This window comes from Uloborus diversus, chromosome 2, assembly GCF_026930045.1.
Source record: "Uloborus diversus isolate 005 chromosome 2, Udiv.v.3.1, whole genome shotgun sequence".
NCBI classification, from domain to species: domain Eukaryota; kingdom Metazoa; phylum Arthropoda; class Arachnida; order Araneae; family Uloboridae; genus Uloborus; species Uloborus diversus.
The window spans coordinates 60,165,353-60,177,891 of record NC_072732.1 but is presented as its reverse complement, the minus strand read 5'-3'; the positions used below and the strand labels follow the sequence as shown (position 1 = coordinate 60,177,891).

Below are 12,539 nucleotides of genomic sequence, written 5' to 3'. Positions count from 1 at the left end.
ATACAATTGTATTTTCTATTTCTCTGCTTAAATTAGCTTTGAAAAGCTTGCAGGAGATATCTTTTACAGTCTATCTTAACATACAAATAGGAAATTTAGCGAGCATATAGAGAGAAATGTTTTGGAAATACGTCGAGCTGAAACAGTTTTATATCCATCCTTAAAGTTAAGTTATTTTATAACAAGATATGCAATTTAATTATTAGTACATGATGAATAACGCATATTTTTTTCTGTGTACATTATGCGTACCACTTCTTATACTGGAGCCAAACCGGAAATAAATTCAAAAATCTTCAAAACTGTTTTTTTAATACACCAAAAAGAATTTTCATATCATGAAATTGCTGAATTGTCATAATTTAATTAACTCGAAACGTACGAGCATAACTTGAATATTATTCTGATTGAATTACAATTAATCTATAAATTAAAATATTAGTGATCTTGGAAAATCCGTATTATATGAATTTATTTCATTATGTGAACCAAACCTGATCTACTTCAGCCTACTTTCCATAAAAGTAAAAGAAAGACGATAAACACATTGATACAATCAACCCTTAATCAATCAATCTTAAAAATATCACTAAAACAAAATAAGTCAAAAATAATTTAAATAATTAAATAAATATCGAAAAACCAACACATAGAAAGCAGGGTCTTGAGAAGGGAAAATGTGTGTCGGTTTGTCCCCCCCCCCAAGCACACACACACAATAACTTTTAAATGAATAATCTGATTCGAACAAACTTTTTTTGTTCGAAAGATCTCGCGACCTACGGGAAAATTTAAGACAAATATAAGTCCGGAACTGGAAGACAGATTTACTTCAAACAAACTTCGCCGGAAAAAGCTCTTGATGAAGAACATCTACTAAAAATATTTTTTGATGTAGCTATTTTGAGGGTACTTTTTTTAACGATTCAATTTTTTTTAGCAGTAACGACAACACGAAAATGTTGACTCCAAAAATTGCAAATTCTGAATGTGTTCTCAATTTTTGGTTTCCAAACATAGAAAAAAAGTTATTAGAAAAAAAATTAAAATTTAGACTTAACATTGACACAAGTCAGAGATAAATATAGCGGAATCAAGATAAAATGATATCAAAGTGCTAATATTTTCATCAGTATGAGTCAGTGGGATGGTGGCCAGCTCCGGATACCAACTTTGACTTCCAGAATTTTAGGGCGTTCGACTACGACTTCGATCATGATTCCGCGGCCTTTACAGAAAGGACTCTGGTGGGAAAATGACATACACTTGGAATTTAAAGCTTTCTTCTCCGGTCTCCGACTTCTTTACCCCAAAATCAGTCCACTTCCAACTCCGATTCTGCAGCTTTTTTTTACTGTGAAATAAGGATAGTTCTGATGATTTGTTTTTATTTTCAATCTAATTTTTTAATTGATTATTTATATTTTTGGCTACGGGAATTGAAAATAAATTCGGAGTGCTTTATTTCTTATCAGACAGAAATAGCTGTGCAGATGATTTTGACAAAATTTATTTATTTAAGATGACATTTTATTATTAATTTATTTATTTCCTAAAGTATACTTATTATTTCCTTTAAAATTTTTGCGACGAGGTCCCAAGGTGCTTTTTTTTTTCCGCAAAAGAAAGAACAACAAACGATTTTATTTTTACTTCTTCTTCTTTTTTTGAAAACAATTAAAGATATTTTTATTTACGAAAAAAAAAATGTTTTAGCTGCATTGTTTAAAAGGTGTTGTTACTTTGTTTGTTCGTTGATTTTTTTTTTTTACGTATCTATTTCTCAGATGAGAGAGGTATATTTTGTTTTTAGAAATGAACTTCAAATGTTAAAAAGGCATGTTTTACATAATTTTCACTTTCAGCTAATAGAGAGAATATTGACTAGATGCTAGAAAGTCAATGCTGGTATACGGGAAAGTAGACTCGTTCAGCTCTGGACGGAACTTCTTATCCCAGTTCTTCCAAAGAACAAATAGCACTGAAAATAATTTCCACAAAATCTAACATTTTCACAGTTGATGAATGCATTTTGTGTAAAAGTATGTCGAACATTTAAAATCTGTTCAAAAGTTTTATGTTTAAAGAATAAGTATTCATTTTCTGTTGATTAAAAGCTTCCATACATCTACCATTCAACTTTAATGAAAACTTCAAAACTGTTTAACGTAAATCTAAAATCGTATTTTCAAGGAAACTGCAGTTGAATTACTTTCAGAGATTTTCTTCTACTTGGGATATAGTAAAAGAAGCGTTTAAAGCTAAATTGAAATTTTTTTACTGAAAACTATTTTGGGAAAGAAGGGCAATACTTTCATTATTAGAAACAGATGAAAAAAAAAGCAAATGATGAAAAATTTTGAGCATTTATCTTACGTCACTTAATGTTTGTGTTATTTTATTATCTTTCTATTCACCCTCCCCCCCCCCACTTTAAAATGATGCATATTTTTTCTTCTTTCATTCGCCCCTCCCCCCTCCTTTTTTTTGCATGATGTGTAGTTTATAGTTTGGTTAACGTGATGTTTCATTGGATTTCATTATTGAATTTCTTTATTCGGAAGATGTCATACATTTCCAAGATTTTAAAGGTCAAACTTTTAATGAATAAGATAAGCAACTCTGAGGGAAAATATTCATTTTCATTCACATCAAGGATGCGTTTGAAAATGCAAACCACTGTTCAGCATAGTTATTTTCTAAGTCATTTACAAAATGTTGCGCTATTTCCTAAGATCTTTGCTGATGGCTTTACATTTTCGCCATTTTTGGCCCACTTTCCCTTGACATTAAAATAAAGACAAAAAGAGTATGAAACGGTATTTTTTAAAAACCTTGAAGAAAAGTCATCGATTTGTACGTGACTATTTGATAGTGAATTTCATTTTAAATAAGTGAATACGGATTACTTACAGGACATAATTTTCATGAAGCATATTAAATTTTACATTTTTTTAGACTGAGTTCTGATCCACAATTCTTATTATGAAAGTATACAATTAAGGCTTTTTTTTTTGAATTAAAAAAATATCACAAAATTTAAATTATCAGTGTTCTTCATTTTTGTCTCCTAAATGTCTGTTCGCATTGTATTAACGACAACATTCAGACCAGGACATCAGGTTTCATTCGCTCTAACAACTCTACTAAGCACTTACAGCAGAACCTCGTTTATCCGAGCTAACTGGGGCCGCAGGTGCCTCGGATGTCGGGGATCTCGGTTAGTGAAAACTTTGTACAAAAGCATGTCAGTATCTCAAAGTTTGAAAATGCATTAAATAAAATACAATAGAATATTTTTAAAGGATAAAATGAACATGTAAAAAAAATTAATTTGAATTTTGACATCTTGAATTCAAATTATGTTTTTCGCAATCACAAGTGTGTGTATGTAGGCGTGTGTGTTTGTGTGTGGGGGTATGTGTGTTTGTGTGTAGGGGTCTGTGTATGTGTGTGTAGGCATGTGTATTTGTCTGTGTGCTGGCATAAGTGTGTGGGTGGTTGTGTATATGAATGTGTGTATGTGTGTGGGGGGGGGGGGGTATGTGTATGTGTTTGTAGTCATATGTGTTTGTGTCAGTGCAGGCATGAATGTGTGGGTAGTTGTGTGTATGTGTGTGTATGTGTGTGTGCGTGCGTGTGTGTGTGTAGGACATGGATGCAACCTGGAGACGGCTTTCGCTACAGGAGCAGCATCGTGAGGAGCCGGTCGACGGTGACAGGGTGCGGAGGGTGGCGGTGAGAAAATAAAAAGATAGGACATCAAAACAGTCAAATGAGAATAATAAGCAATCGTGATTGCTCAATAATGTTTTACAGTTAAAAGACTAAAATAAGAAAATAACTTGTAGTAAGTTTTAAAAGTCAATTGATTTTTTTTACAATGCACAAACTTAAATATTAACAGATGCCTTTGAAAAACACATAAATTTCCAGAAAATAAATTAGTTTAAAATTGAAAGTTCGTCATTTTATTAAATGTACATCTTTGTTGTGAAATCTGTTACCATTCCTTGCAAAAGTCCCAAATTTCTGGCAATAGCTCTCCGATCAAGCAATTTTTTAGGCAAAAAAATTTCTATTGGTGTAGTTAGTATCTGTCATCTGCTCTAAATATGGGTCTGTCTTATGTTTCTTAGAAGTTAGTTTTTGAGGCAGAACAGCAGGCAGCACAGGCAGAGAAATAAAATGCGTCGTAATTTTAGAGCTTACGTATTTAGGCAAAAGGAAAAAAAAAAGACTTCATTGTCGGTTAACAGAAACATCGGTTAATTGAAGCTCGGATAATCGAGGTTCTACTGTATGTTGCTATTAAACCTTATACCGGCTCAAATAATGGAATTTTGAGTTTTCGTAATTTTTAATCTATTTTGCACATTAATTTAAAATACATATTAACACAATAATATTTCCGTACTTTTCATCTGCAATCACTAATGAGCACGAAATAGATGCAATCGGCAGACAACTGCATACGTTGCAAATACATTATTGAGCCATTCCACGAAAACGTCAACTTTTTGTCCCGCGCGAGACGGTTCATACATTTCATTAAAAAGTAATAATTTTAAAGGGCAATGAAGAAATTTATTGCTTAAGATATCACACATAAGTTTGTAATTTTTTAAGCAGAAAAATGTTGTTCATTAATGTTTTAAATTATTATTTTTATAACATATATGAGGCGTCACGTACGGGACAAAATAACCGTTTTCCGTGGAATGGCCTTATATTTCATTAATTTTATTTAAAGAATGCTGGTTGAAAAAGGCAACTCATTTCCGGTAACATGGCATTTCAGAAAAGCAAACATAAAGACACTACAAGGGGAGAAATATGCTAATTAGAATTTCATTTAAACCGTGCTCCGTCAATAGCTTTCCCCAAGAGAGACCGCAACGATTAATTTACATCCCTTTCCAAACCCTTTTCCATCGAACCCTGTCTAGGGACAGTTATGATTCATGTATTTAATAAAATTTGAGCGAAATATTCTTTGAAATGTTTTAATTTAAAAGTTTGACAAATTGTTTCACATTGTGGTTAACATTTTGAATACAATCACTGAAGTCAATAAAAAGAAAAGAAATCAATAGAATCAATTTTATCAATGTTGATTCATTATGTTCTATGGTTCACGGATAGTTCATGTTCTACCTATGTTTCATAAATTTGAAAATCGTTTGTTCAAAATTTTCTTCAAAATGATTAATTTTAATGAATTTTTCCAAATCGTTGTACATTTTATAAAAATATTTAAATACAGTAAGGGAAATCAATTTACGAGACTACATTCAAAACAATATAAATATTGTCTAACTAACCAAAAGATGAAACTGAAATTAATAGATGCAACTTTTTCTAACTGAAACAACAGATGAAAAAAAAAATCAATCTCTTCAACTTTGTATTGGAATCTTTATGGTGGCGTGCATTTGGAAATAGTTTGCTCGAAATGTTTCTTGAAATGCTTTATTTTAATAGTTGATTCCAAATCTCGCGCGCGCGTTTCACATTTACTCGAAGTTCAAAATACAGGAACTGAAATCAATAACAGAATTTCATATAAAAAAAGCACTTTAAATAAATTAAATATTTTTGACGGGGTGCTTTTTTTATAAACTAGTTATGGTTTAGTTACTTTTATTTAATTTTGTTTGCAATGGTGACAAAGTAAAGTTTTGACAAGGATTTACATTTAAACGTTAATCGAATTAAGCAATAAATATTTAAATAGAAAATTATTATGCGTACCAAAGATTTGCATTTTCAAACGCATCCGTGATGAGAATGAAAATGCATTTTTACCATATTTGCCCTCAGTTGCCAATCTTATTCATTGAGATTTTAATTTTTAAAATCTTTGAAAGGGACAACATCTTCTTAATTAGAAAATTCAATTATGAAAGTCAATGAGACATTACATTTGCCTCACCTCAAATAACATATCATGGCAAAGAAAAAAAAGGGGGGGGGGGGGGGTAGATAAAAAGAAGAAAACGAATATTAAAAAAAAGAAAGAAAAAAATTGAAACTGTAAGTTATTTAGGGAAGGGAGTGGGGGGGGGGGGGGGGAGCAGGAAGAAAAAGCTTAAGTGTAAATTAAATGTAAGATAATTGTTTAAATATTTTTCATCATTTGTTTCCAGTGATAAAAATAGGGACACTGGAATAATTTTCAGTAAAAATAATTACAATTTAACTTGAAACATTTCTTTCATGTCCGAAGTAGAAGAAAAACCTCCAAAATTAATTCAATTGCATTTCCCTTGAAAATACGTTTTTTAAATTTACGTTAAATAGTTTTGAAGTTTTCATTAAAATTAAATGCTCTTAATCAACAGAAAAAGAACTTATTTTTTAAAAGTGAAACTGAAGAACAGATTTTGAAATGTACGGCATGCTTTGGCACACTTGCATTCCCCAATATACTTTTTGAATACAATTTTCAGCTGATGCATTTTTGAAACTTTTATGAGTTCACTAACGTACAGAGTTTCTGATGTTTACAACAGTGTTACTTTAACACAGTGTCACTTTAACGTCAAAGCGTACTAAATCAAAATGTTCAATTTCTGAGCTTTTAACTTATCTTTTCATTTTTATACTATAAGCATTCAATTAATTATAACTGCATTAACGCTATGTTTCAAGAAATCCTTAGCTGATCCACGCCGAATGCAATCTGTATTTGCAATGTTATATTTCTCGAGCTCATTTTAATTTTAAATACATTATTATTTTTAATTTGGTGTTTTTCTCCTGTAAACTAAAATTTTGTTGGACCAGAAAATACAAATTAAAACGTAAAAAAAAAAAAAAAATGCAAATAGAAATAAACTTCATGCTTTATAGGCGCATCATTCTAAAATAAGGATAGTTTTATTTTTTGGAAGTAGTAGAATAACCCCTCGTTATATCGTGCTTTTCGGGGGACAAAGAAAAAGAGCGATATATCCGAAAGCGCGATATAACAGAGGTCATTAAAAATAGTTATAAGTTCAATACATAAGTAAATTAGCATTCGTTTTTTTTTTTTTTTTTTGACATGATTTTCTAATGGTTTCGATGTAGTTCACGAATGTATCATCACACCTATTGAAATTTAAATAAGATTGAAATTTAAGTAAATTTTCACCGTCAGAAAATTAAAAACATCAAATGGCGAATGAAGACGATCTTTTTGAGCTGCCGCGAGATAAGAGTGTGCATTCCAATACCCTCTTATTCCCAATAGACTTTTCACTTCGTTTGACTTGCTGTAGAAAGGATGTGAAAAGTAAAAATAACCACATTGTTAACAGAAAACTCTTTCGCCCGTCCAGAACAATCTTCCTTTCTTTGATGCAAATCCCGGTTTGTGCAACCAAGCACAAATCTGTTCTGTACTAAAAGAAGGGCGTATGTTCTCTGCTAGTATGACATGACATCTGCTTGATGTCTCTCACTCATTGTAAAGGCAATGTATCAATACAAAAGAAGATGTCATGTAGTTTACAGACTATCTAAAATATACTTCGCCGGTATAGTAAATTTGGATGACAGGTATTGCTGCTGCTTTTCCAGTGAATTTAGAAGAATAGCTTCCTTTTGTTTATTGACAAAATAAAGAAGAAAGAGACCTTCTATGAGCAATACCATATGTTTTCAGAAATGGTTTCAAACTTAAAGCGAAGTTTTTTTTTTTTTTTTTCAGACTTTAATATTTCGGGAGACAGAAGAAAGGAGCGATATATCCGAATGAGCGATATAACGGGGCGCGATATAAAGAGGGGCTACTGTAGTAAAAATTATCTATTTTTCTCAGCATGTCGACCTGATTAAATTATGTACTTTTAGAAACTGAGACTTGTAGACAAATAATCGAACACATTTAAACGATTTTCCTCCCCTTTTCTAACTAAGTTCTAATTATGTTTAGCGATGCTATATAAAAACGAAATGAATAAAGAAGCTTGTTGCGATTTATTTCTATAAACCTTTGAGGTATTCATATAATTCTATAGTGTCCACACCAATTAAAAACTAACTACAAGTTTTTTTTTCAAAATGTATAGTCATAATGTTCCCAAGTCTGTTTAAGTTGACTAATCCATTTTAGTTCAAGTAATTTTTTTAGAATCACACAAAAGTATTTATTAGGTCTCTAATTTCAGGTCATGGACCTTTAAAAAAGTCTTCAATGATACCTAATAACTCAACCTTTACCAACGATTTATGTAAGTCAGTCAGGACCGATTATTTAGAATTCAAGAAATTGAATCTTCATGTTCTAATTTGTCACAAGACATTCGATTTTAGGAAACGCTCAGGACCGATTATTTAGAATTCAAGAGATTAAATCTTCACGTTCTAATTTGTCACCAGACGTTCGATTTTAGGAAACGCTCAGGCAAAAGAAGTTTTCATTTGATGAATATAATGTTTCCAGCCCGATCTTAAATTTCACGAAATGCTAACAAATGAATCTCGTTTCTTGATGATTGTTCTATAAACACAACCAATTTATTATTTCTTACGTTTGATGAAGAATTAGAGTTGTTCAAGAATGTTAATTAAGCTTTTAGTTTTTATGTATTTAATCTGTAAAGCAAGTGTCCGACCACGATTGTATTTACAATGACTAAGCTTAGACGCCTGTGTCAAAAAGTTTTTTTTTTTTTTTGTAAAAATGGATGAATGTTTAACTGTGACTTGATGTATTTAAAGCGCCTCAGAGACACTTCAAATTTTACTCAAGATTCAGTTACTGAGCGACCACCTTGCGGATAACAGGTAAACTAAAGTAGGGGTAACAGGTGAACTACGTTTGTGGTCCATTATTGACGATAAAGGTATTTTTATGTTTAGAGACACTTTTAGTCATTTAGTAGTTTTTTGTGGCTGTTACAGTAGATGATCTTATATAGTTTTGGCTTAGAACATTTCAACTGTATCACAGAAAGGATGCAACAACTTAGATGACAGAGTCATAATATGACAGCTATGTGCTAGAGAGAACAAACCAAGAGGCCCTACACTACATGCAACACCATGTCACTTGAAAGTTGTTTAAAGTCAGGAATAAGGGGTACGAAACATTATTTGAAGCAATGAGAAGAAAAGGAATGTAAGTGGATTTCTTCAAGTTAGCTCAAACCGTAGGAAGGATTTCATTGAAATTTTTTTTCTAAATCATGCTGTACAGCAGCACTTTCCAGATCTGCTAATTACCATCTCTACTCCCAAAACTGCTGAGAGTTTCTCCTATCATTCTCACTACTTATCTTCTAATATTTAATTTTGGCACTTACATCCCTTTGCTTCGGTTAATAAATTGAGTACTTCACAAAAATTGAATAAGAATTAGAAAAAAAAAAAAAATAGAAAATGTACTCACTGGCGAACCTCGGGTCCGGCGCCGTACTGTACCATCCGGGAGCTGATTGCCGGACGTCTCCATAATGTGCTGAAATGTCGGTCCCGTTGCAGTACTGGGTCGGAAAGGTGTTGGGGTGAGAGAGCTGTGACATATGCATGTAAGGGTTGGTGACGGGCACGTTCATGGTTGCCTGCGACTGGGGGCTCCTCGCGTACGCGGACCCAAGTCCCGAATTTTCAGCCGCTGCAGCGGCGGCGGCGACCGCCTTCTTGTAACTCTCCTCCAAGGGGCTCAAGATGTCTGTCACGGAAAACGGCGTAGAGTGTTTGGGACTCAGGGACATTGCTTCCCGGAAGCCAGAGCTAGAGATCTAGCCCCCACTCGGAGAGTGGTCTCAGAACAGATCTCTGCTATTTCTCTGCGGGCCTCACCCTTTGTTCTCGGCCAAGACAACTTTCCTCCAGAAGACAAAGAGTCTGCAAGAGTCTTGTCAATCAGTCCTTTAATTTCGGTCCTCTTTTGATGCCATGGTGTGAGTATGATTCATGGAAAATTGATAGACTGTTTTTTCTTCTTCTTCCTCTTCGTGATTATCAAAAAAATCAGGAACTATTTTTTAAAGTAATTTTTCTCACTTGATTCCTCTTTTACTCCAACGTCCCAAATTGGCTTCGGCGACAAATTTCTTGGAATACATAAAACGATTTTCACTACCATTCGAAACGCATATATATATATTGATCTTGTTAACTGTGAGGAGAAAGATGATTTTGAAGAATCACAAGTCTCTTTGACAGTAAACTAAAACGCTAGCAATTTAAAAAGTCAGCTGTACTACTTCAACCTTACGTGACATCGGGTTGCTCTACTCATATGTATAAGTGCGGATTGCATTCAGGATGGGGGTGTCGATGGACTAAAACGTTATCAGTAGGACCAATAGGCTCTTGGTGAGTCGTTGACGTTTCTTCGAATCAGCGCATGCGCAGAAAATTCCGTCCACAATTGCAATTTTTTTTTCCTGCTGGACACTTCCGCCGATAGAAAGTACGAGCCGCAAAAATCTCCCCCAACGTGCGATTTTCTTGAAAGTGGCAAGAATTTTTTTAGGCACCATCTACCGCGAGATGTGCCGGGATGACGAATGAGTGAATGATAAAGATGACTCGTGCGAGGGGTGTTCGAGGAAAATAGGGTGGAGCCCACTTGACTCAAACGAACCAATAAGAAAGAGCGCAGGGAGACACGCTCCCATTGGCGTGGTCTGCCGGAGTACTCTTGATCAATGGAAGCAGTGCTGCAGTTGTAGCACCTCCCAAGCATCCGCGAGTAGAACGAGGACTATTTTGGATGAGGAGTCGAGGGGATGACCACAAATGACCCAAACACTTTCGTCGGCAGACATCAACTTGATTGATAGAAAAGCCGCTCTCGAGAGTACTGATCAAGTGGCGGCCGCAATTTAACCCATCCGAGAGCGTCACAGGAAATGCATCCCTTCGCTTCATTTCATATTTGATTTTGTTTTTTAGATTTAAAAACGTTCATTGAACTTAAGGGATTTATCAAAATTTTCAGTTTGAGAATGCAACCATACATATTTTATTTTGCCTGTGTTGAATATTGTTTTCGGGCGATTTCGACAATAACTTATTAAAATTTATTACTTACTGTCATGGATATTGGAGCGATAATGTATTTGTGCACCACACTTTTCTTAAGGTTTAATTTTACCTAATATTTTATTTCAAAGAAAATTTCATGTTTTGAACATTTTTGTTAATGCAAGGGATTCGCTCGCATTGCATTTCAAAACTTGACCATTAGTGTATGTGTGTGTGAGAGAGAGAGAATGAATGTACATATTTGAAAGTGACTGTTGAAATTTCAACTTGACCGTATTCTAGTTGTTTGAGTTCGTATGAAAGCGAAATAATTTCGTTACAAACGAAATCAAGTAAACATTTGATGCAATAGCGAGTTTTTTATAAGTAATTTTTAATTCATTTTGATGAATATCAAAAGTTATTATTTTTTCAAAATCTTTCAGTTTTAAACACTTAAAACATATAAATTTGTGTTTTAAAGAAAAATTTATTTTCAATTTTTTTTAAAACTTTTTATAAGGAAAATTAGCTTTTCAATCTGTTTTAATGAACTTGAGCTCATATTATTTCATTTTACGCATGCATTAAAATTTTTAATTCAGAGCAATTTTTTTTTTTAATTTTTGCTCTATGGGTTAATAATTAACACATTTTTTATAATTTTACCATTCGTAGCGGTGTTTACAAAACGTAGTTTATGCAAACCATCTTGTTGGGAATTTGTACGTAATCTATTTCCCCCCCCCCCTCCCTCCTCCAGCCTTTTTAGAATGTTCTCCCAGGGAAAGTTATACGTCGGTTCCCCCTCCCTCAAATTTGAAAAACTTCTACTTAGCTATCGTTCTTTTCTTGGTTTCAATTGAGAAAGAAACCTCAGGTATGGATGGTCAAATCAATGGGGAAGGGTAGCTTATTTCGTTGGACACATGAAAAGCAGTGTCGTTTAGTAAATTCGATTCATAATGCTATAGGGGAGGTGGCCCAAAGCGGGTAGGTTTTCGCAGAACGCTCGAAAATTGTAAATTTTGGATTTTTATTGCAGCAATTTCGGTTTTATTTCCTCGCATGGTTCTTGAACTTCGAAATAAAAAGTGATTTTTGTATTCTTTCAAACCCAATATCTATTTATTATCAAACTTTACAAAAATTTGAAAAACTTGCTTTGCCCTACCAGGGAGCCCAAAACGGGTAAGCTTAACTAATTGTGATTTGGTACATTTGCTAATCAAATATGCACAACCTGCCTGTTGCGTATTACCAGGATTATAATTAAGGTAAAGAATGTTATTTTTCAATTCTAACCTCTGAATTCAACTACACACTATGAGTAACATTAAAATTTTTTCTTTTATTTAAAACAAAGATGTTGTCGAGGAGAATGACAGCAAAAATGTTACATACCCCATTTTTGAACTTCAAAATTTTTATGAGAACTTCAGACAAATCATATCAACAAAATACTCAAGGAACACAACAAAATGGTGATAATAAACAATTTTGTAGTATGGAAAATTAATTTTTTATTTTATTCTTTTGTCAATAATAATTGAACTCATTTCTAGGCCAGGAGA

At 33.3% G+C, this 12,539-nt stretch overlaps 1 protein-coding gene across 1 annotated transcript in view; it reads right to left on the bottom strand.

Moving 5' to 3' along the window:
* The window catches only part of LOC129217071 (thyroid transcription factor 1-like), a 73,007-nt gene extending 63,303 nt beyond the window's left edge, over positions 1 to 9,704 (bottom strand). Inside the window, exon 1 of the mRNA XM_054851318.1 lies at positions 9,380 to 9,704. Coding sequence (XP_054707293.1) covers positions 9,380 to 9,704 — 325 coding nt within the window. The remainder of the gene's footprint in view (positions 1 to 9,379) is intronic.
* Between the last annotated feature and the right edge of the window lie 2,835 nt (positions 9,705 to 12,539).